Below are 27,966 nucleotides of genomic sequence, written 5' to 3'. Positions count from 1 at the left end.
AACTCCTTTATGAATTTTATTTGTGCAAGTTTGCATTTTCCCGTTGTTGATGACTCCGATGGAATAGTCCTTATTGGCATATATTCACTCTAAACGGATTATCTCGATAATACTGTCTAATCACAAGTTTCTATTAAAGTTGAACAGCAGCTAGAATTGAAACACAGAAAACACTTTTGAGTCTCAGTGTAAACATCAAAACTGAGATGTAAATACATCCAGTTAACAAGTCCAACCTTTCATAAAATATATCATGAATGTAATATAAACACCAAATTTGCACCAGTTAAGTAAATTTATAACCTTATTCATGATAATTGAATGTGCTTATCAAATTTCATCATACATAGAATCAGTTGATAGAATAAAATAAAATTTTTCAACTAAATATATCAACCAAGTTACTCTATTGATATTACTGTAGTGAACGAGGACTTGGGTGCAGTAGACCAATTTATTGTTTATTGCTAAATCAAACAGTAGCTTTGCAACATAATCAATTTTAGACTTGAACCAGTTATCACTTTACATGTTTATATTTATATCTGTTTCATGTCTTTTGCTTCAAACGACTACAAACAGTTCAGGACGTTTTTACTAAGTGAATAAATTGGAACGCTATTTGTCCTAGTTTAGTGATTATTATTGTTTTTAGAAATAAACTCAGAGAAAGAATAATTAAACAATATTGTAAACCAGAATAATTATACGGATTTCGTTTATTTTCTTTAGATATTTTTTTTTCTAAAAAAAACTATCAACCAATTTGCCCCACTCTCTACATCACATCATCTATATACATATCCTATTCTAATTGGAAATTTATTTAAATTATAATTCATTAAAAATTCAGTTCATTGGTTAAGTAAATAATAACAGTGAAAAACAGAGTATATAACGACTGTATACGAATGAAATGGGATTTTATAATGATGCAAAAGATAAATTGCAAAAAAATCTAGATTTTTAAAGATAATAAAATGTTGTAATACTAAATGACAAGCAAAATTATTTATATAGGTCAAAAGATTAATGTATTGGAAGTTTAGTTATTAAGTTAATCATGATTATAGGCAATGATAGATGGGGGCTAGTAGTGTAATCCAGGACGCGCATTTTATCCTATTTAGGACTCGTCAGCTGGATGCACCTGGATCATGATTGTATATAAGCATATGTGTATGTGTGTCCCTGATATATAATAAATTGGACTTAAATAATAGTAAATTAACTTTTTTAATAGGTCATCTGAAGTGAATAGAAAAGTGATGAACACTACCTGATAAATAAGGTGATTCATTTAAATGTGCTTTTAATAGTGAAAAATTATTTATTTGGTCATCGGGATAAAATAAAATGAAACGAAATATGTTCGGCAACAATTATTAATTTTATATAACTGTGATCTTGTGTTACACTAAAAAGCATTCACCTCATCGTAGTAAATAAAATGTATATGAGATTAAGATACAAAGAAGAGACAACCAATTGTTTTAATACAAAATTACAGAGTACTTTCATCAAATACGAAAACTATACCTTCAGTACTCCATTTGAAAATTCTCCATCAATTGTCTCGAACTTCATCGTTCGTCCATTGCCGTAACAATTACTCTCTGTCTCCCCTCTCCTCGATTCGATCCTCTCAATCTTCACATCACTACTGATATTTAAGGACAATAACAATATGATAATATTTTTATGGATATATAAATTTTACTAAATTCACTAAAAATGTTATTTCAAGTATTTTCAGTAAATCTCTCACAGCACCTTTTCATAACTGTCTATATGGACATTTAAGTAAAGTATTTTTTAAAGTGATTTTATTACCATTTTCTGAAGTATATTCTATAGTAAAAGAAGAGTTAATTTTTAAATTTGTACTTCAATTTATTTAATTTCTTTATCATTTCGGAAAATTTTCTTCCAAACTCTATTATTTAATGATGATAAAGGCTTATATATTTACTTATCAGAGTTGTTAATCATTCTGAAATTCGTATGCGTTTTAAATTCGCATTTCAACACGGTTTTCGTTTTCTTGATGTCAATAAATTTGTATCAGCAATAGGTTTTATTGATCCCTAATATAAAATTTTGTCTCAATGCAGATTCCAGGTAACATACTTTTTAGATAATACTCATTATATTTTACTTCTGTTACCTAGATACATCTTGTTATTTTTCTTATAGTATTGTTTAAATGTGTTAAATTAATACTACAAAACTGTAGACAGCCTTGCAAATTGATTTATTTAATTTCAAATGTTCTTTTTTTTAATTATTTGTTCAAATATAAGAGTTAATTACTCTTACATGGTTTTGGACTTCGTTAAATTTCCAGAGTCACACTTTCTGACTCATAATATTGTGGTGTGCGCTAATTATGTAGACAGACAGAAGTAGTATGAAGCACGAATTGTACATGGAATGTCTACCAGCAGTAGAATGAGATACAGAAAGGAACAATCAGAATCAAAGCATGGTCGGAAAAATGAATTATGTAATAAACAAATGAAGGGAGATGTGCAAACGGTGTGTCTAATATATGATTCTCATGTGTTGCAAAGCTACTGTTTGATTTAGCAATAAACAATAAATTGGTCCTCGTTCACTACAGTAATATCAATAGAGTAACTTGGTTGATATATTTAGTTGAAAAATTTTATTTTATTCTATCAACTGATTCTATGTATGATGAAATTTGATAAGCACATTCAATTATCATGAATAAGGTTATAAATTTACTTAACTGGTGCAAATTTGGTGTTTATATTACATTCATGATATATTTTATGAAAGGTTGGACTTGTTAACTGGATGTATTTACATCTCAGTTTTGATGTTTACACTGAGACTCAAAAGTGTTTTCTGTGTTTCAATTCTAGCTGCTGTTCAACTTTAATAGAAACTTGTGATTAGACAGTATTATCGAGATAATCCGTTTAGAGTGAATATATGCCAATAAGGACTATTCCATCGGAGTCATCAACAACGGGAAAATGCAAACTTGCACAAATAAAATTCATAAAGGAGTTTTGATTATTCCATCTTTTATATGTTTACCGTAATCATGTAATTTTTCAGCATATTATTACTACATGATTCTATAGGTTTCATAAAAATAATCTGTCATTTAACACAACAACTGTATTTTCATGGTGTGAAGTTGACACGTTTACAAATGTCCGAAATGACTTTGCATTGAAGTACTACATATCTTTACCTAAAGAATTATCAGGTGGAGTCGATTTTATATTGATGCATTATCATCAATAACATTTGATTCGCTAAAACTGAAGGGATACTGTGAATAGATTATTATTCAAGCATTATCGGTGGTTTTCACCATGATATATATTGGTAATCAGCAAGTATATGTATCAATGAAATGCAGTCTTTTTTAGATTTAAATTTCTTGTAACATGTTTGTTGAAATTACACAAACGGTAGAATGTCGTAACTCAATCTTATTAAAATTATGACAAGTTATCTAATATGTCTTTGCTTTACAATTCATGAGCTTGATTTCTTAATTAATGCTATAAAACGCTTTATTTTGATTTTCCATCTAAATTGATTATAAAATTGTTTTATCTAGTACAACGGAATCAGAGAACATAAATTCTAATAAAAATGTCTCATAATTATCGGAATTTGATTTTGGCTAGCAGTGTAATTCAGCAGACGCGATTCATTATACTTGGGACTCGTGCGTGTGCATCCTAGATTTGATATTCACATCAGGATTAGAAACCTTAATTTTCGCTTTATGTGTCATTGTTTTATCCACTAAAATACTGAGTCTAGATAGCCACTGGCTTGTTCAGTGATATGAACTTTTATTCATTTTTTATAAGTTATTTGAATCTTTCCATTGGCGTTCATTACTACATCTGTCTCATGTGTGAATCAGTTGACATTAACCATTCATATCATTATATTCTGGCTTAGTGGTCTCAATGTTTCTTCGTAAGAAAAAGCCCACAGTTTTGGTTTCTCGTGGTAGATTCAAGGACTCACACTTCTGAAGATTGCTTTGTGGCTTCCAGTGATGGTCTAGCTTGACCTTTATGTGATTAAAACTATGGAAATATTAGTACACTTTCAATTTAGATGTCAAGAGAGTAGTGTATAATGTTTGAATAGTTGGAAGAATAAAAGCCTTGTAATTATTATATCTGAAGATTTGTAAAGACATACAAACAACTTTTGATATTTATTTTTTCGTTAGTGTGCACGTTATCTGTTGCTATTATTGATAATCTAATCCTGATCAGTTTTCGATAATGTACACAATCCTTATAAGTTGATGCCTCAATTTAGTCGTCTTGTTACAAGTTTTATTTCCAATACATTTATCGTAATAGGAACTGATCACAATTAACGCCTTAATATCAACAACTAAGCAATCCCAACTTTTACAAATTAACATCATACCAGTTAAACGCGTAAGTGGCTACCTAGTTTCAGTAGCTTATAACCTAGTCGGATTGGTCGTGATAGGCAGCAAAACCAAGTCATAATGTGTATATTTGAGTTAGAATGGATATATATCTAGCTAGGGACTCTTAACAAGGATGAAATGTTCATCTTTGATTCCGCTGCTAGTCACTATCAAAATATACTAATATACTAATGCTAATGTTATAATCTGATATGAGAACTTCGCTCAAAAAAATTACCTATTGAGTTGTTTTCAGCAATTTATTCCATAGTAAAATAAAGAAATCACAGTTTTTTGTTTAGATTTTGTTTTATAACCTGTTTTTAATTTAATTTTAATTTTTCTTATGTTGTATTCATATTTTACGGAACTTTACATGATTTCTGATAGACTTTACTTGAAATCATTAAGATAACTGTTATAGTTAAAAATCAGACGTAGATAATCTTCAAATTTCAAGTGAAATGTATTTCAAAATTGATCTAATCGAATCTAAATTAACACGTTTTCGACAAATTACAATACAATAAAGAACTTTCATAATCCCAGATATTCATTTTATACACTTTTTTGTTTAATGATCTTGGTTACTTATTGTGAAATATCAAATAATCATGTTTATTAAATAACATTCGCTTGTTTATTGTATATAATTGTTATATTTTTCCCAACTAACAGTCGCATACGTATTGTTAAGCCAAAAAATTACAATTTCCTCTTTTACACCGTTCAAACTACATTGTATTTGTTAGTTCAACTTTTTACTTACTACAAATTAATTAATTTGCAAGTGTTATGAATTGTAGCTTACGTAAATAGTAATAATAATAAAGTTGCACTGCATAAGAAATGAAAGAACATAAGGGCAGCTTTCAGGAAAAATCGTCTTGCATATTGTTAAAACTATGAATTTCTTTATTGTAACTGTTCAATTATGTTTAGCTTATAACACACGGCAATGATTTCATGGTATAGATTAGTTGGATAATTTGTGTACGGCCCGGATAGCTCAGTGGTAACGTCTCTGACTGTAAAGTTGGGTGACACGGTATGCAATCCGCCAGGGAGCACCATTTCCCTCAAGGTTACAAGTACACCTTGCTGACGAGTGCCAAGTAACACGAAACCTGGGTCCAGGGTTTCTTGTCGACTACCTACAGCCACCATCTAATCTCATTATTTGTATATATATATATATATATATATATATATATATATATATATATATATATATATATATATATGCTTTAACCTATTTGCGTGAATATATAGGATAAAAATAGCAGCCATTAATTTGAAATTTGTTGTCTTTACGCCCTTTTTTTTCTAATTTTATTCATCCCATTCGGTATGTTTGCGTTTCGGTTTTCAAACAGTAAATTAGTTTCACTGTTTTACTATATAGATATGCACTTATAAGTTCAGAAATGATTGAATTTCAGATTGTTCGTTACTCTTTTGGGTTTACGGGCTGTTACAGTATTGTTTTAGTCTATTCATTCGGTGACTGATTAAAGTTTTCAGTTTTTTTCTCCAGATTACTATAGTAATTGCTTTGTCACCTGATGCAATCACATGTTTCACTAAAAAGACATCCTATGCACATCTGTTCGATAATAATATGACAGTCCTAACTTTCTACCGTCGAAATAATCCTATCATTTAAATTTTTTTAAACTACCTCTTTTGCTGAGAAATAGATTTCGACAAATGGTTCAAAGTGATAACGTTTTATACACTTACAAACTAAACAATGTCTTTACATAGTTTATATCAAATTTCATAATATGGAAACTTCATGTTTGGTTAATTAAACTACTTTTCAAGAGTCACACTGTAGTATTAACCGTCTGATATCTTTTTTTTGTTTATATTTTTAATGAGTTCATATTGCGGTATTATTTTATTGACGAATTGGTCGACGTATATAATCTACTTTAAGGATTTGTTCTAAACATGAATATATATAATATAACCCTATACTTCCATAAATCAGGTTATATGGAAACGCTTTTGTGTATACACTGATATTTTTTGTCAGACTCTTTCATTGAATAATAGTGTCAAACAAGAAAAAAAAAGCAAAAGTATTCATGAATTGTTCTTCTGCCAATAGAAATGATTTTGGTTTATTGTTTTGTTTCGGATTATGATACATTTTGATACGTTATGTTCAATATGAAATTTATAGGATTGTAATTAAAACAATTAATTTTGTACACTGAATATAATTGATACAAAACACCGTTTTTAATCATACTCTTTTATTTAAGTAACAAAAATCTTGAACATTGTTTTAATCAGTTCAGTCAACTATTAAACCGTTGAAAATCAAGAACCATTAGATCAATATTTTATTGTCATTTTGCACTGTGCATAAGTGCACTCGAATGACTTTACCTTTTTTTCTTGCTCAACAAGTGGACAGATATCTTCCATACATTTGGTTTTGTTCTGTTATTTTTATCCAGATTTTTCATCACTACTCAACACTTTGATGTATGTAATTTCCAAATATTTTGTTCGTTAAATTACTATTCTTATCTTTTACTTAAGCCTCTTAACTATATAGTAATGTCTTTTTTTCAACCTGTCTATGCTTCGTGTTAAGATATCTCTTTAAAAGTGTTGGTAAAGAATATTTTTATGTATACATTTCTTGATATAATCAGATAAATTTCCAATCGAAATGGCACAACGAAATATTAAATTCCATTTTATTGAGATAACGATGATGTATGCATTTCATCGTCTAGCGAGCTGATTTAGCATCAATGAATTCATTAAATCTGTATCACATTTATTGGTTTTATTAGTTAAGCACTTGAGGTCATATTAATCTGTGTAGGAAGCTGAATAAACGAACACATGTCTAAGTCGATGATATTAACTTAACTTTGTGCTTTTATGTGATTTACTTCTGTTCCCTGTAGAATACAGCGTAAACACTCAGATAAGTAATTTGATACTCAACATTAGTGTGAATTTAACTTTCAGTATCGATAACTGTATAGAGTTGTTGCCATAACATTTTTCACATATTACTTTACCAATGTAACAGTAGTTAAAAACAGTTTTCAATTTCCTTTTCTTCATATTATTGCTGTTTGTTACATCTATTCTAATCTGAGTTTTGTGTAGGCAGAAATGGTTTTTCGTGACTTTGGAAACTTTGTGACTCCAAATCAGAAGAATTATTATGTATTCACTTTCATTGTGGAATCTGTAATAAACTACATTAAGTAAAAGTTATTTTAAATAGTTAAAACTATTTATTCTTATAAAGCATTAGTAAATGTAATTTTTAAATTAATTATTATTGTGTGATTTTTCCTTTAATCCTTAATTTGTATCATTTTATTGTTTATTAAGTTTTCTCTCCATTTTACCCTTTATTATTTATTATTTAAAAGTGTTTTTATTAAGTGAACTTAATTTACATTTTTCATTACATTTGGATTTTAACTAATCCTGAGTCTTTTGTTTTTGTAGTAAAAATTAGCAATCTTCCAAACTGTGTTCCTCTTTCTTTGTTTCTTATTTTCTTACACGTAAACATCAAAGACGTTATACTTCATTCTATTTAGTTGATTTTTTCTTCGGCTATTTTTAAATTCCGCATTTTGTAAATTCTATCTTTTAAATAGTATTTCCCTTAATTTTATAATGGTTAAGTTGTTTGTATGTTCACGTTTAATTTTACCAGAAGCAGTTTGAATGTTAGTCAATTTTTAAGATTTTTTTCAAATAGATATACGTATATTTATTGACGATAAACAATGTGATGTTTTACATTTTCTTTTCTCTTCTTGATGCGGTAAAATTCACAATTTTTTTTTATTTCATCTCATGTTGCTTGATTACTACTAAAGGTGAATACACTTTGGGGAATCCAAGTCCATATGATGAGGTTGTGTATTTTTATATGGTCGCTATCAGAAAATTGAGTTTAAGTCAATATTGATCAAAATGTATGTTTTCGAAATGGTAGACGATTTGATTTTAACTCTATTATTCACTAGACATCATGATTATTATCGGGCATACATCTAATTTCGATTTCATGTTAAGTTTCCTGCATATATTGCTGTTAAGTTACAAAGTAGAATAAAACGTTTTTCAATCGTTTCTTGGTTTGTAAACTTTTTTCTTACTAATTCCATTTTCTAAGCCAGACGAAGTTGGGAATTAATCAATCTCTACAGGCTTTCATTCGCAAATATTTTTTCTATAATATGAAACACCAGCTAGGCTAAAATTCTCGGATACCTGGTGATTCATTTGAGAATAAGAAACGCGGAATGGTATAACCGTACTGAAAATTATGTAAGATTGATTGCTTGATATCCATAAAAGATGTTTAAAATTTATGTATACTCATGAAAGTTAAAATGAAGCCGAAGTCAACACCATGGCGAAGACGTTGACAAAGTGCACAGTCTTCTGATCACCTTAATCATCAACACATGCACGTCTGGAATGTGGCTTTCTTCCTCGAAATAAAACGTTTTGTTTCAGCACCTGGACTAACTATAAATAGTGAATTAGTTAAGTGAATCGACCGCTTCACTTATCATGGAAGTCTCGTCAGTACTGATGGCCTAGTATCTGACTAAACCCCGGCGCGGATTCAGAAAGTCCAATTAGCTTCTGCCCATTTGCGTCACTTGTGATAAAGGCGTCTTGTAAAACATGGCCATTAAGAGTAGAGGATATTCCTAGGTTACTGGTATTCGATCATAGGTATCTACAAAGCATTACTCGAGTATTTTGGGACCACGTACTAATTAATGCCCTGAGTTAAGAATGGTAAATCGATTAATAAGGTAGTAAATTTCCATCAACTGTTTCGTATACCAAACCACCGCTTACCTCCATGGGCAACTTTTTCTGGTGCGAAAACAGTCTCAATAAAGCTAGAGGGCGGCCACACTAAACATGGCATCAGTCCATGAAGTAATTAACAATTGGCTTGAGTCACATGAATAAGGGTAGACCACCTTGTTGGGTTCTGTGTGACTATCATAACCAATGGTTAGAGACATTCAATAAAATGGATCAAAATCGTTCTCAATAGAGCAGGTGCATCTATTCCTTTTCGTCCCCAAAATCCTGAGATTATAAACTTCTCATAAGGCTTGTTTTTATTTTACTAATTTATTTTATATTTCTGCGCCAATTGGGTTGAACAAATTGAATCGATGTACATACACACCAGGTCATATGATATGACCGACTGAATGATCTTCGTTAGACACACAGGTGTAATTTTGAACACGTTCCAAAGTTGCAATTTTCTCAAAGCTACACAAAACATTCTGTTGTATTTATTCTGATGATTGGTGGATACTTGATGCTTCATGTTGAATAATATCTATAATGCAGTGTATTTTTCGATAAATAGTTTGTTGATTGTGAGCTACACGTTTCTGATAGTATACCATTAAACTGGTCTGAACTATTAACATTAAAATCATGCTTCAATAACGTACATTGAATCAGATTTAGTAAATTAAAAGGAAAAAATATCTGCTCTTTTGATTTTTACTTTCATTTCGATTTTCTAGTTAAAATTTCTCATCAACAAATTGCGTTTACATACATAAGTAATATTCTTTAGTAGAAAAATATAGTGTTACAAAAGACTATTATATCTAGCATTTGTATCAGTATATTATGTAAACCGATTTCTATGCTATCGTTTCGTGTCCATTCTTATTGAAATGGTTTTACGCTTTGGTTTCTTATCATTTTGATATGTATATATTCCAATACTAAGATTTCTATCAGTTTATTATTTGAGAGTAGAAAATATACTTCGATAAATAGTACTTGATAAGCTTTTCCATCTATCCTATGTATTTTTATATAAAATATATCGATTATTATTCTGGGAAATATATATTACATCGGAATACTGTAGTTGTTTTTTTTTGAGTTTATTAAACTCATACTTATTGCCATCTAAAATTTTCATTAATCTATTTGCTTGTACATGATATTGCTCCTCATATACATTAGTTTCTCTTTTTTTCCTAAATTTTCTGCTCCAATTTCACTCTTTTCTAATTCGTGACTCAATCCGTTTAGTTATTCTTTTTCATCCTTTAAATATTGAATAGTCCACTTCCCTTGATTGTATTATTATTATTATTATTATTCATATTATCATAATCCGTATAAATGTAATACCAATGAACCGTTTAAAAGTTTTATTTGCTATTAATTACATATATTCACTAGAAAATGTTTATTTAACAAATGAGTTTTACAAGAACTAATCAAACAAAACAAAATAATAATCTCATTTTATCAATATATAATTACTGTATTGTATTTTTCTTTCTCTATTTAACAACAAAACAACATACACAAATTCATTAGATATTCAACTAGAAATATGACCCATTAAATTATGTTGCTTATTGAAATAAATTTTTTTCTGTACAATAACTTTACATATATTCAGTCGGTAGTGATATTTTTCTTGCATGCAAAAAGTTGATCGAATGTTTAACGTTACTTTCTCAGTGAAATCATGAAACCTTATGTTTGTTGATCAGATCTAATGTAAAAAAATACTATATTAATTGCGGGGTCCTTTTCTACAATGTTCTATTTTTCTAAAATTTCGTATTTAATTGATAATAACAGTAGAATTGAACAATGATAAGACGGAGAGACAATTGTAGTTTATTATGTGACGTATGAAGGTAAGAAAGAAAATAAACAGTAAAAAATATGTTTATTCATGAAAAAAGAAATGGAATAAAGAGAGCAATATAAAAAAGGCCACATTTTAACGTTGGTTACTGCAATAAGTAATATGTCGGTTATACAAATACCATTGGAAGTATGGCCTGTTAGTTTCTATTAAAAGTATACTATGGAAGTAAGTTTATCAGACAATGAATTTATTTTCTGCAGAAAAAGCTTTCAATAATTCTTTTTTATGTAAGTTTTATCATCTTTTGTATTCAGTGACTTCGTAACATATAACTAATCTTCTTTAACTGTAAACGATATTGTATGAGAATATATCAAATTTAACTGCATTAGTTAATATCACTAAATCTAACATATGCATAAGTGTTAACCAATTTCCTTCAAAACATTCAATGTTATTCAATATGCCATTCCGATAATTGCCTAATTATTTAGTTAATTTTGTTCTAAAACATTTTATTTAATTGTTTATAGGAGATTCCAGCATTGGGTAAAGTGTAATAATATTTCATTTTCTATATTCTTTTCTTAAACACTCCGTCTAGGAGCACCAAGACTTCTACAGGCCATTGCTCAAGACAATGTTATGCCATTCTTGGATGTATTCAAAGTGATTACAAAACGTGGTGAACCATTACGTGCACAACTACTCTGTTATGGTATTGCACAACTGGGTATACTAATTGCTTCAATAGATCATCTAACTCCTCTGATAACCATGTACGTTTCATTGTGTTTTTTGTTTAAAACTTATCTCTGGTTTGTATTTATTTTGTATTTTTAATAATCGTTACAAGAAAAGGAGTATAACAATATGTATTCTACTTATAAACCAATAAGTTTGAAAATTAACATCGTGCTCATAATGTAATGGAATAAGCAAAGCTTAATTGATAGTCAGACACATATAAATGCAGTTATTGATCTTCGACCATATGCAAATTGCAAGAGAACTTATATCAATTCGCAGAAACCCGGCTTTACTACATATGTTAGTTAGTTGTCAGTACTTGAAAATATTTCAATCCTTAAGAAGGTTAGTTGATGTCATAAAATGGCAACAACAAAATCTAAAAATATAAAACTAGATGACACTTGAAGTATCAGTTCTCTGAAGGCTATAGATAGGTCTCGCTGACGATTAATAACTAGCATTGCATCTAGATAAAGGGTTTCCTACTATCTATTCCCAACCACTTAACATCAAATACTAGATCGTGCTCGTCAGATGAAATATTTAGTATTAGTAAGCCGAAATAATAATTGGGTGTTTAATTTATTTTCTCGTGAATCGATCTCCTTTATTGACCGTAGTCTAAAATTTATTGTTCAAATGAATCAATACATTGAACAGTAACGTATTGATCACTGATTACGCGTAAAAAATACATTACCGAGTAAACATGGTCTTTATTTCTGTTTTTGTTATTTTAGTTAGTTTCTATCTAATAAATCTATTACAGTTGTTTTATTAAGAAGTGTTAAATCAACTATAAAGAATCAGAAATGAATTAACATAACAAATTATTTGCTGTTTTCGTACAAACCCTTAATTAGTTGTAATAATTGTGATCGTTGTGTCCAATAATTATATGTAACAGATCATACGGTTGTTCTACAATTTATTTGGAATTTTTCTATGGTTTTTCAATACAATTTTTTTTTTTTTGCTTCTACATAACAATCCAATCTATATATACATTATTAGAAGTCTTTGTGAATTAGTTTGAAAACTTTTCACTTATTACATATAAATAATTATAGTAGCGAATTAACAAAAAACTATTTTAATTTAGATTTGATTCTACCTATTTGAAATGTCCAACACATGTTGTTATTTTTCTGTTTGTAATAAAATATCTTAATTTAAAGTTTATGTTGATATTACACATAGAATTCCTTAATAAACTTTGAAAAGTCATAAGTGAAAGGACTGTGTTCACACAACAATCTGTTTTATTATTGAAGACAACCTAATCAATTATACAATCATCACACTAAAACTGACCAGAATTGTTATCAAATAAAACAAGAGAAAATGCTGTTACATTTATTTTGTGAGTCATTCATGTTGTTTGTTTCTTTCATCCTTTTTTTCATCAAGAACATTTCAGGTATTAGATTCAATCTTCAAATCAGTACTGTTTTAATCTTTCATATTTTTTACACAAATATATTATTTCACAGGTTGAAATCATGAGTCAATTGAACCTAGACCACCATGGAAAACCTGGAAGCACTGGACATTAACACCGTTGGGTGTCGGCTCAGTGGTCTAATGGTTAAGTGCTCGTGCGCGAAGCCAGTAGGTCCTGGGTTCGAATCCCGTGGGGGCGGGTTCGTGGATGCGCACTGCCGAGGAGTCCCATACTAGGACGAAACGGCCATCCAGTGCTTCCAGGTTATCCATGGTGGTCTAGCTTCAATTGACTCATGATTTCAACCTGTGAAATTTCCTAAGAATCTCCACAAAACTCATTCTGAAAATATATTATGTGTTATTAAACAACTATGACTTAGTTATTAAGCATTTTAAAAACAACCCAAAGTATCCAACTGCCCATTAACAAATGATCTCAAATTTTGCAAATCACAAACATTTTAAAATGGTTTTACTCTGAACATCCATATTTACAGCTATTTATCCTTTCAAAAGTTTGCCTTATAATGAAGAATCAATAGGTATTTTATATTTATTTATGTAAGAATAAAGTACATACTATGTGTTTTATTTCTGTAGTTCACATGTTTATAGTTCTTGGTTCCTTTTTACTAGAAAAAAGATCCAGACACCAAGTTATATAAATATATGTACATGACAAGAAAATAACAGGCTAAAACTTAGACCAGATTAATTTCTGTATATATTACTTTTGTAGAAAAACATATGTCATATATTTTAGGCAGAAATCATTAAACCGTGCAATCTGGATTTAGCTTTTTAAATCATTAAACATTTAACTAGTTACAGTGTTCCAAGAAGTTGGCCACTGACATGATAACACTAAGTTTATTAGTCTAATTAATGAAATAGAAAGATCCAACAAGCGCTGTTAGTAAAAAAAGCCGTGATAACTGGAGTTCAGTCTTGTCGAGCGGGAAACAAATATTATGAATGATGATAGATGATGGGTGCTCAATATCTTCAACTGATTGATGTTAAACGTATAGTCCTTTTGATCTCGGCCTTTGGACTCATGAGTTATGTGATCGCCACGATGCCTGTATATCGTGAGCTCGATCGCCTATATGGTCACGGGTTTGTCCTGCTAAAAAATCACATACTAGGACGAAACAACCGACCAGTGTTTCCTGATTTTCAATGCTTACTTAACTAACAGTATTCAGTGATGCAAACAGTGATATTACAAAGACGTTAAAATTAGTAGTTATTCATAGTACACATTTTCATTTTTCGCACCGGTGATTTCCAAAGATTATGGAATAAAAAATAATCAGTTTCATATCTTAGTGAACGCAATAAATGCTTATAATTCTAACTCACAACAAAATTATCGAATACTAAATTAAGGATAAGATCGCACAAATGACTGGTCCCATGAATTAAATTGATAAAATGATATCATCTTTTTTTATTTATTAATTAAAACCATTTCATTTAGTTTAGCTCGAAATCAACTACATTGTTCAAATACATAGTCCATAATAAGTCCAGTTTGTATTCATATGATACAATAATATTTGAAATTCAATGGAAACCCTTTTAAAATTGACCAGATTTATTTTCTTTGTTTCACCAAGAAATTTTAACAGTGAAAACACTATTGTCAGATATTTATCTTAAATATCAAACTAACAATGTATTGAGGAAATGTTTACAGATATATAAATGACTGTAGTTAGTTCGTAGGATGTTTAACTGACTGGTATCTAACAATCTATACGGATGATTAAATAAAATCAGGATTTTCTAAATTTTATGTATAGATCAGCGTATGAGCCTCTTCAGTTTCAGTGGCAGTATACTTCATGTTTCTCGTCTTTCCAAACACCGTACATCCTATGGAAACAGCTGATTGGAAATTCTTCAAAATTAACTACAACCATATGGTCCAATTCATGTGCATAATTCGCAAACTTCAATTAAATCGACAAATTCTAACCAGAAGATCAACATGAAATGATGACTTGTAAAAATTATGTAAAAACTAAGTTACTTCGTCGCTACACACCCCAAAGTAAAAGGTATCCTTATATTCCCGATATTTCTAAATTAATAATCTTTCGATGGGTCACTGATTTCAATTTCACCATACTAATTTGGAGTTTATCAGTTATCGAATTGTTTAGAATCAGAATATTGTAAAGTGATCGATTAAAAACATAACCTGTGGTTAAACACCAGTCAAAGATTATTCATTTTTTGATAATAAATGTAATTTGCTTTATTTATTGTAAATCTTAATGACGCTTCATTACGTCGTAATCTTCAGAAAAGTTGAAAAACAGATGTATTGAATGTTCATATATATTCGACGAAAAAAATTGATTCACATATTATCTAACAGTTTATTTCCACCAGACCTTACATTTTATAATTTCATGGTGATTTAGTTTTTCCATACCATCCGTTTAGAACTTTATGATTCGTGTATAAATAATGATAGCTCCGAATTTTTCATTATATTGTACATACTTCCGTTGATTTCTTTCAAAAACTACTTGAGAACAATATTAGTTTATTTTCACAGTTACCATCGTTACCTACATAGTTAAGAATTAACTATTGCCTAATTATTTATTTAGAAGTTTTCCATATATGCCACACTGAATTTGACAGATGGATAATTTTGTATATACATAATTCATGCTAATAGTTACGTCATAAAAATTGTTTTAAGTCCCATATTTGTGTTACATCATACTGTTGTCTTAACAATATATTGAACTTATTGCCTTCGTGTTCTGTAATATCACGAGGAAAACCAGTTCGAAATTCATTCTTGTTCTTATTGAATTATATCACTGTTGGCGGCCTGTATGTAGGATTCATTGCTATCTGACTAAGAATTTATGTTTACTATTTAATGTTACAAAAACTTACTTGTTGTTTCAAAAGTTCATCGGTATGACTATATAAAGACGTATAGTTTAGATTTCTACTTAGGTGTATACTATCTTTCATTGGAATCAATAATCTTAACAGAATACATTCCAAGTAATTTGTAATAATAGTTTTAATTCGCTAAAAAATGTCATATTCCTTTTCAGATTTCATTTTCTTATATTTGTGTAGTTTAGCTGATATCAAAACCTTTTGCTATCGCTTGTCATTTGTTCACCGGTTAAAACCAAATATACTACACTTCCCTCTTGTATTTATTACAAAGTGGTTATATATGAAATAATCTAGTTGATTTTCCCAACACGTATACAAAATAACTTTCCAAAATTGTTTTGTCCATTAATCGAGTTTTCGACAAATTTTATTCTTTTTTTCGCTAAACGCCTGAGTGAAAAAATAAACAATATCTTAGATTTGCTTGTAAATAATGAACTGCAACAATATTTTGTTTTCTACTTGAAACTTCGTCATTTTTTTAATAGCTATCATGTTGTTTGTATATTAATGGAAGAATAAATTATTGTTTGGTGATAAACAGAAATTCAATGGTGATAATAATAATCATACCAAACCAATAAATTGTTCATTCAGAAAATAGACTTTAAATAATTTTTTCACACTTTATCACATAGAAAATTTCTTTTGCATCGTACTGTTATATTTTTACAGAAAGTAATCAAGTAGAAACATAGTATGCTTAAGAATAGTTACATGTGATGAGAAATCCCTCTTATTTACTTATGATATTTTCAATTCACTGCTACACCTAATTTGGGTGCCGTCTACACTTTCTCTTGTCATTGTTCATTGATTTTACTACAATAAATAGTGTTTTGTCTTATCATTTCATTTTATTAAAACTTTCATGCGTAATTAATTTTTTTTTCCATAGAAAAAACATTGTTTTGTATCATCACTAGTATCTTCTTTAGTTTAAATTGAAAATGAATAGTAGTCGAAGTTTTATAGTTACGGGACTTTTGAATAACATTATTTTCAGAATAATTGTAACTACTGTCTAGTACTACTATTTGGTGATCACTTTTACAACATTTCTTAAGGAGAAAGAATGTATTTGTAAGATCTCAGAGGATGAATTTGAAGTACATTCAGCGTTTCGCCTGGCAATCTGACCCAGGCTTTTTCATGGAAATATAATCAAAATCAAAATTATCGAATATAAATACGCACATGGTTCTCCGATTAACTGTATACTAAACAAGACATCTGATCACTTTAACAATGTTTAAAGTAGGTATTTGCTTTAGTTTGTGTGAGACATGTGGTGTGAAACGTTGGATTTACTTCAAATTCATTTGCTGAGATTTTACATATATATTCTTTCTTCTTATTGTCTCACATCAACTCGACGTCCAAATACTGCGAAACTTTTCGATCAAATTTGGACGGACGTACTTAGATACAAACAAGTCCGTTAAAAAACAGCTCCAAACTGATCACCTTTTGATAACAACACATTTCATTGTCAATATTTCGAATAATATACCTGATAAATATCTAATTGTTGTTTCGTGTATATTAACATAGATAATATAAGTATTTAGTGGGGCCCGTTATTTTTTCGTCATTTAGATCGGACGATGTTTGTTGACGGTTTCTCCACTTTAGTGGCCCGGGATCTGACTAGAAGTAGATCGCATGAATGATTGTTATTGAAATATATATATGTCGCCTATTCTCGTATATAATCATCAACTTAAATCGCGTTAGTCAATAACGGAGTTAAATAAGTTAAATAACGAGAATAAACTTTTGAATACACATATTTCGTATATGAAGTCAAGTGTTAATCAATATTTATAGTCACACAAAAATCAGTTACAGACATGTGATGAATAGGATAAGAAATGTACACACATATATGCGCTCATATAAAAACAGTCAAGATTGATAAGCAAATAATTAACAAGGTCAAAATATGACTCAAGTAGAATGAGTAGATTGGCCTATTCGAAATCCAGAATAATATATATGGGCTTAACAGAATAACCGACACTACAAGAAGGATAAATGATGTAAATACCAGTGGAGTTCAGCCAGGTCTGTTGTGAGATATCAACTCACTGAAGACAATGGTGTACGGTAGCGCAACTTCGTGGATTGGTTGAAGTTAGACATTAACACCGTCGGATGTTGGCTCAGTGGTCTAGTTGGTTAAGCGCCTGGCGTGAAACTGGTAGGTCCTGGGTTCGAATCTCGCGGGGTGCGGAATCGTGGATTCGCCCTGCTGAGGAGTCCCATACTAGGACGAAACGGCCGTCCAGTGCTTCCTGGTTTTCCATGGTGGTCTAGCTTCAACTGACTCATGGTTTCCGCCAGTGAAATTTCCAAAAATCTCCACAAAAACCATTCTGATAGTAAATACTAATTGTTTGTCAGTCACATGCTCGAGCTATTGTAAAATACCGTAGAATACGTATCATTTTTATTCCATCCAACAATTACCTTTCTTTACAAACAATTGAGTACAAAGCTCATGATTGCATAATATTATTTGTAAACTAAAGGATTGCTACATAGAGTAATCAGTTGTGTTAGCCCTTTTACGCAGATTAATATTTCTTTAAGTCGATTTATAGATTTTAGTAGATTTTAAAATATACATATTGGAGACTGCGCTTATGTGCAGATCTAACAAGCACTAGGCGACTTCTTCAGTAATGAATAACGTTTTAAAGTCTGTTTGCAGATCTAGTGATATCGTAAGCTGAAATTCAGTAATCAATATTACTTTCACGATAAACAATTCGATTATTAATGGATTGACTTGGTAAAAATTAGTTGAGTATGATTCTAATCTTACTATTCATCTCTTCTACAAAGTTATTGGTATGAGAGCATGAGCATATGAACATCTTATTCTTTACTATTTTAGTGCATTACAATAATTTTGCAACATTCTGTTGAATGTTGATCTACACGTTTATTCCCCACTTTGCCATTTATTATAAATATAATTGTATTTATAGCTATATGGTGCACTTTCAATGTACTTTGGGTTACATTATCCTGTCTATTTCTTAATCTAACGGCTCATCAATGATTATATGATTTACGTGTTTGTTGTAACAGATTCATTTATTTCCACTACCTTTCGAAAGTACTTTTCTTTTTGAATGAAAATATTGTTGATCCTTTTAGATTCCATGTGATATAGTAAAGCATTAATAGTGTGCACTACTATAAATCTTATACTTAATTCGTTTTCAGTATAAGATTATGGAGATTATTCGGTTACGAGATCGAAAATCAATCAATGTTAGACCATCATTAAAAAATTGGAAGCACTGGATGGACGTTTTGCCCTATCATGGGACTCCTCAGCAGTACACATCCACGATCGCTTATACGAGACTCTAACTCAGAACCTGTGGTCTCACGCGTGAACACTAAATCTCTAGATCACTGAGTCAGCATCCAACGATGTTAATGTCTCACTTCAAGCAATCCACGATCATCAACCGTGTCGGGTGTGAGACAGTTGCTCACCAAAAACAATGGAAATTGGTTGCGCAATATCGCGGATTGGTTGGACATTAACACCGTTAGAAGCTGACTCAGTAATCTAGATGTCAAGTCGTTTTATAGGTTTTATGAATTTGACTGGACTCTTATGATATTTTTTGCACTAGAAAAGTCCGCATACATTTTCGTTTTTATAAAGGCCCGTTTTTGAATAGCTTTTCGGAAAACATATTAGTTCTACAGTATATATATATATATCACTTGTTTTGTGGCGAAATTTTATTAATACTTTACATAATTTTCTTGGGCTCTTGTTTACTAACTACATGGAATAAATAAACTGAAGCTGAAATGAACCCAACTACGTATATAATCACTTAGTTCATTATCTTTATCGGAAACGTAGTCGATAGTTGATTAAACGTTATATTCTAATTTACAATCAGTAAGTTTTACAGTAAAATCAGTAAAAGTAACTAGGTAAATCTTGAAGCTATTAATAATCACAATTTACAACTATAGCAATTTCTATATATTTTCAAAGCTTGAATCTCTAGAATTATAAATGTCTTTTTGTTATATGAGCTGTATCTCTTCTCAACAAGCAAGTAGCTTGATTACTTTCTCATTCGATTTTTCATTCACTCCAATATAAATTTTCATGATGTTTCAGTAAGTGTAATAAAACTCTTTAGTGTATACAGAAAAATCTATTCTGAGTACAGAATACTTAAAAATAACTATTGTAATTAATGTTCATTAGAAATATTATTTATAGTTTAGTAAATTTTTATTTTCTCGGTCATTGAACAGAAAATAAAGTCATTTTATCTGGTTTAATCTATCAGGCTATTGGAACACGGTCATTTAATTAACATGTTTATTGTTAAATAATTTAAAAATATTTGCAAGGGGTCGTGATTCCATTTTTGTTAATAAGTTATATATAAAATTTCTAAGAAACTGATTATACTAATTCTATGTAAGGTCAAACATGTCCTTATTGACTTATTATTTATGGCTGTAGAATCGGAACTGCATGCCTCAAGTATCAATTTAAGTGAAAGTAGCTGCTTATTAAAGACTGCAGACATATCACGCTAATGAACGATAAACACAAAAAAATTTACATCGAACAACCCTATTTATCAAACATAGTAAACTAAAAACAAGTTACTTGCTTGGATGACATAGATGCTGTTTTCTTTTATTATGCGCTACGGAGACAGAGTTTCATAGTGCTGACAATTATTTGTCCCTAATTTATGTGTTTGCTAGATCCAAATATGGAAATAAACCAAATTGTAACGGTACTAAAGACAAAACATGTGGTTACTGGTGCACAGCTTCGACATGACTTAAAGTAGGTTCTTACATACGATCGGGATCATGATATAAGTCAACATCTGTTTTCGAATATATATATAGTCAGCGAATGAGACAGGCTTGCTAGCTAAACTAAGATGGATTTCGTACCACAAATAATTAAACTTATGCTCCTTTTACTTTTTTCGAATTCCCATACATTTTCGGAATCCCTTTGCAGTACGTATATTCATTTGTCAACCAATAAAACTTATTTACTATTCTTCTGTTTTATTTTTCAACAAAAGCTTAGAAGTATTGTCTTGTTCTTGATTATATTGATATTATAATACTAATTTTGATTATTTCCCTCAAAAAGTTCTAGTCGGTTTGCTTGGCTAAGCTAAGTATATTCCAAGCATCAATTTAACACATAATATTTGTATTTTAAATATATATAATTTATATGCAACTTACATTCTGACATTAGTTCTATCAATTTTATTGTCTTACTTCTTAACCAATAATCACTGAAGAAAGTGATTTTATTCACATACATTTGTTCTTGTTCTCTCTTCACTCCTGTCTTCTGTATAACTATTGTCGATTACAAACTACTTATTTTTGTGATGTATGAACACATGTGTAAAATATATATATATATACCCGGTTTATAATCTCATGGTGTCAGGCAAATACTAATTCTATACTGTATAATTTTTAGATTGGGAAAAATAATATTCTAGTTATCGATTATGCAACTAAATTTTCTGCCATTTAAAAATAGTATTGGAACTTATTGACACATATTGTCTGTGAATTGTCAACTATAAAAAATACAAAATCCTAAGGTTAAGTCCATACTTGCCTACTTTCAAGAACAAATTTAATTTCTAAGTTAAAATACTATGAATATGCTTTACATTAAAATTAAACTAGATTCAAGGCATAATTCAGTTTAGAAATCCCAATAAAATTATGAAATAAGGATATATACTTTTTTTACGTAGATATTTTTGTTAGTATCCAGCTGTTGTTTTAATTTGGTATATTCATCGTTTTCGTAGATTTGAGTAGCTTTGACTAATTATTTTACAAATCACATTCTGGTTTTGAAAGTTCAATTTCATCTAATCTTTATGCAGTAACAACCGAATTTTTGAGAAATACTCACTGGGTTTTGTTTCTGCCAGATACGACCCTATCACTTGATTGGCATCGATTTTGTTATTATTTTTAATCGCATAATAAAGTCCTGTGACGAAAAACATGTTCAGAAGAAAACAGATTCTCCATTTTAATCATATTTTTCTGATTGTCTAAATGTGAAATTCTGAAAATCGAATTGTTTACATCATACGTATATATAAATAAACAAGATCAACAAAGAGATGAAACAGGCAGACAGATAGAAGACTTGTTAGACAATAACAAATAAGCTTATTTGCATATAGGCAATGAAAAAAGTTAAAGCATTGAATTAATTAGTCTATTTGTTGTTTAAGGCTTTTAAATAATATAGTTTTTGATAAACAATTCATAATATGTAATTATAACAATGTTTTCAGAAAATCACATGTTGACCGATCTGATGAACGATTCATAGGTTCCAGTTATAACGATATTTTCTAGGAAATTTCATGTTTCCGATTATTATAAGACTATTCATTTACAAACACCTGATGTTGACAAACTGATACTGAAATGTGATGTCAGTCTTTAGATCTACTGTATAACAGCCGTTCGTTTGATTTGAAGAGAGATGACTACATAACAAAATACTGAACCCATTTTTTTCTGTTTTTTCGTAATACTAAATTTACTTTCATGTGGTTAACACTTCATAAAATAAATTATCACTTAAAACTGTTTTCTAACAGTAAGTTTACAATTTTTCAAACACTTTCTAACCATTCGTTTTGGTTTCCTTGAGATACCATTCTCGTCACGGGATGTGCAGTTCATTTGCTCAGTCTTTATCGTTAATATTGGTTTGTACTAATCGTTGTCATAATTTGTGTAGCTTATTATCAGTAGATTGTGTATGAAATACTTCATTTTTTTTTAAAATCATGCTACTTACGTTGACATCATAAAATTTGTCTTTATTACTATCTAGTTTGCATAATGTGTAACATTTCTTCAAACTAGTTTATCACTTCCTGTTACATAAGACTCTAATTGTAATACGGAATGTGACTGGTTTTAAAAACTGACTTGAGTTAGACATCCATTGAAAACTATAAAACATTGGATCGTTGTTTCGTACATGTATTCTATTCTTCAGAGTTGGATGCCCAACTCAGCCCGGTTAGTGATATCAATAACACTCAATAATCTCCAATAACCTCTTTATTGATAAAACCGTCTCAAAAAGCGTACATTATTGATGATTTTGTTTTTCTTGTCTACATTTGAGGATCATTTTTTATATTCCCTAACGATCAGCGATTTCAACAATTAGACTTTCCATTTTCCTTAAAAATAATATTGAATTTCTTACTTATCTAAACCGATTTAATACACCTTGTGCTTACCATTTGAAATAAAACTAATCTGTTGTTATGATTCTTCTTTTTCATCCATTAACCAGTTTTTTAATAAAAAAAAACAATCATCAAATTAATTTGCTATAATAACATTGATCATGTATTTTAAACGTCTTTTATTATTATTTTAAACATTACTGTCAAATCAAATTACGTTCATTTTTCTAACAATGTAGTTCACTGAGTAAACAAATCTCTTTAGCTGATAAATATCTTCAATAATTTGATAATGGCATGTGTATGTGTTCGCGTGTGTTTATAATCATTTTTGGCTGTTTTTTTCACTTGGTTGAAACTTACTATCATGTTCAGATTATCTTATTCATAGATGCAGTTGTGCGTTGCAAAATATTCCTGACTCAGAATGAAATAAATGTCTATTTGCACTTGGTTTTCGACAGTTCTCTAGTTTATATTCATTCCAAATTAAATATATCTTCATGAAGTGGTTTTCTTGCATGTTCGTTGACTTTACAGTTTTCTAGTGCTTGGTTGTGTTCGTGTTATATTTAATGAGATTAGTGATGTACAAAGCCCATACCTACAATTACGTCTATCGTGTCACAGTGTAATTTTTATATATCACTCTCAAGCTCTTTTCATCGACATTATTAAGTTTTAAATGCATTACGTCTTTACCAGTCTCTTGGTATTATTACCGTTAGGCATTATTAAATTACTTATGTTATCTATTTATTTACTTTAAATATGAAAATACTTTAAAGTTAGATGTCAAAGGTTAACTCCTATACTGAATGATCCAACAAGATACAATGTATAAGTTATTTGTGTGTGCCAGATAGCTGTGATAAGCTACAAATAATTCTATACCTTTCATTCTCATAAAAGGATAAAGCAATCTTCAGTGAATAACGTTTCATTTATACTTAATTAGTGCAAACAATAATGCCTTTAGTAATTCAAATAACGGTTTTCTAGAACATTCAGTTGTTTGAGTCATAATTAACTTAATCACTTGTAAAGTAAACTTTATTTTTGACTTAACCTCCAGTTTTTATTTGTTATATTTGGTCTCACAATTTATTGTTTTTTCGTTGGATACTCAAAAGGTCTATAGGACACTCACCAATAGCACTTCCAAGATTTATCCGTATATTTATACAAAATAGACCTATTGAACATGTTACCACTGTTCATATTCAAGTAAATCATTACGGATGGTAAACTTTGAATTGAACAATCGTTTCCTAGCAGCCGCACATTTTGTACTCTCATCTTTATGAACACGTAGACAATGGTTATCTACAGTTAAAAACTGTACACATAAAAAGTGTATTCTCATGTTATGGTCACAATCTTCAGTTTTTCCAATGCATGTTTTCACTCGGTTAACTCCCAACTTCAAACTAATGTAGATTAACGCAAGCAGAATTCGAAGTTTTTGAAGACCATGTTATATATAGTATAGTACGTTTCAAACAACTTAACTACCCTTTTACTTATTATGAAAGTCAATTATGAAAAATTGATGTCAACGTAGACATATTGGAATATAAGAAAAATGATGATAATAGTCAACAAACAATACGAATCGTATCACTTTGTACAGCAAATCAATACTACCAAGTTAGGTTTACTATAAGTACAAATTGTTTTTGAAGACACAAACGGGGCTCAAGTATGTGAACTTCATAAAATTAACCCTAAATTAGACTTTGTGGCTTTTCACACAATATTTTGGTTTGTTGAAGTCGTAACCAAACGAAAGTTAAAATCCTTCGTTTTTCTATCCAAAAGCTATTCGTATTTGATCTAAACCCATCCATATATTATCAATTTAGTATCCAAGATTGTATTGTTCTTTTTTCTTTTAATATCCGCTTTCCTTATTCTTGAATTTGTCTAATTGACATTTATCATATCATATATAAATCCTGTTATAAGTAAATCTGTGATCTAATTGTTCAAAGAATATTGTGCTAATACGTCACATAGTTTCGATAAACTTCGTCGTTTCATTTAATTGTCTAAATTTATCAAAGTGACTAACTGTTTCGAATAGATTTACCATTAACTTCCTTTTCTCCCGCGTAATACTCTTTATTTCCCTGATTATATATACATATAGCTGCTTTTTGTTATCCAATATTCAATAATTTGTTTACATAAACATATAATTAATGACCGCTCAAGATTGTACATAAATTTGACCGAACATTTTTCAAATTTCTCAGTCAACTAATAAAATTTATCTATCTGAATCTTTTTTTGTTTTTGCGATTAATTTAATAGTCAACAGAAATTATTATTATTGTGATCTTGACAATCCGTTGTTTTACGTCTACTTTTCTTTTCTTCAGGTTCTTCTTGATGTGTTATGGTTTTGTAAATTTGGCTTCAATGCTTAATGGATTCTTGAAAGAGCCCAGTTGGCGTCCAAGATTTCGATTCTACCATTGGTATGTATGAAACAGTTTTTTTTTAGTATTAAACTTTCCACTCTAGTATTACCACTATATTACTTTACAAATGTCAGTGTAATAAATTACCTTTATATGTTATTAGTTATTCAATTTATAGTTGATTTTATGAAATTCGATGTATCTGTTCTAGTAACAATTTGAAGGTTTTGTTCCTTGAAGTAATTTAGAAACCGTTTGTTTCGTAATAAATTGCTTATTAAGCCATTTGTTTAAATAGATGAATACTAATAGTAGTTACATAACAAGTAGATTTTGATTAAGAAAAGACTTTTGTGCAAATAAATAGAAAATTCATATTGGCAAGATAAGATCAATTACAAATCACATTGGCTTTTTAGATAAAATGTTAAACGGAGGGTTGAGTTACATCAGTGACGAAGAAAATGAAAATACTCTGAATGAAAATATTCGATTCGTTAAGCGAGATTTATATGATGACCTTTGTATGCTGTAGACGTATATGTAAATCACCGTACAATAAGTCATTTTGTACGTCTTATTTGGGTAAACTCAATCTCAATTGTCTATTATAGACTCCTTCATTATCCCTTCATTTTATCTACCCATCCATAAAGGATTGTGCTGAAAACTTTTTCACCCACTTTAGCAGATCTACATACGTATCAATGGTCTGTCTCCACCTCTATCAGATAGAGTTCGATAATTAAAAGGTTAAGTGTACAATTTAGTTTCGATAAGTGTTCTTTACTGAACTCTTCACGAGCATTTTCACATCTCACTTCTGTTTCCACCTTTAGGTCTATATTTCTAGAATATTAACTTTTCTTAGATGTTTCCATTCAAAATTTTGTCTTTGTTTCGTCCATTTACTTATCGTTTCTATCATATACGTTACAGATATTCATTAAACTAACCCTAAAAATGTCTTCAGAAGATTATTTTTCAGTATAAATCAGTTAAACCCTTCACTTAAAATCATTTACAATTTAAAAACAAAGAAATGAAGATGGACTGAAGGGTTTTCATTAGGATATTCTACTTGTTAGCACTCATTACTGCTAAGTTATATATATAAAATCCTTGAGAAAGAATTTTTATAGTGTCCTGATCTGATTGGTAATTCTGAGATATCTGGAAAACATCTTATTCTTAGTATATTAAGGTTTAGTTCACAAATCAATGATTCAAGTTAATAAAATTTTCCTAATCTATTGATAAAACCTGTCCAATATCCTATTTTTCTTGATATACAAAAATAGAGAAAATATACAAGCATACAATGTATTACTTTAAAACAAAAGAATATATATATATAATGAAATTCTGTATGATTAATTTGTTTTCTTATTTACTGATATACTATATGTCAACTGCAATTACATCTTTGCATTCATTCACTCACATTAATTACAAATAATTTTTATTAAAAGTGATAGTTTAAGCAAGCTTATTCTTGTAGGAAAATATTTAAGTTCTTTTTTATGGACATTTCTAGAAAAAAAATTGAATAACCATCTAAAACGAAAGGATGAACAAAGCAAACAAATACTCAATTTCAATTCGTTTTTTGGATATTTCACTAAACTATCATCAATTCTATCTCTGCATTATTATGTAACTAAGTGTTCTAATTCATTCGTTTATTAATATTTTTGACGATTAAAATTACAACATTCACATTCATGTTTTAATTACTTTGTTAATCATTCGCTATTATTTTCATAAGTTCGACATGTATTATAGTTATCTAACATATTCCCACTTCATTGTTATCGACTTAATCATTATTGTTAATATAAATCCACAAAACCAAAATAGAAAACTAACTGAAAGGAAGTACTTTTTCTATTAATCTTGTTCTTACATCTTAATAAGGAGTTCTAATTTATTGAAATGATAAGATTATGAGTACTATTTATCCGTGTGTGCAAAGTAAATTTAAATAAACAGCTCTTACAG

General features: G+C 29.5%; 1 protein-coding gene across 1 annotated transcript in view; it reads left to right on the top strand.

Moving 5' to 3' along the window:
* The window catches only part of MS3_00004204 (uncharacterized protein), a gene marked incomplete at its 3' end in the record, with an annotated part of 131,901 nt that overhangs the window by 62,563 nt on the left and 41,372 nt on the right, over positions 1-27,966 (top strand). Inside the window, exons 12-13 of the mRNA XM_012942191.3 lie at positions 11,722-11,896; positions 25,924-26,022. Coding sequence (XP_012797645.1) covers positions 11,722-11,896; positions 25,924-26,022 — 274 coding nt within the window. The remainder of the gene's footprint in view (positions 1-11,721; positions 11,897-25,923; positions 26,023-27,966) is intronic.

Source organism: Schistosoma haematobium, chromosome ZW (genome assembly GCF_000699445.3).
Source record: "Schistosoma haematobium chromosome ZW, whole genome shotgun sequence".
Lineage (NCBI taxonomy): Eukaryota > Metazoa > Platyhelminthes > Trematoda > Strigeidida > Schistosomatidae > Schistosoma > Schistosoma haematobium.
Note: the sequence above shows the minus strand (reverse complement) of the source record. Positions and strands in the feature narration are given on the sequence as shown.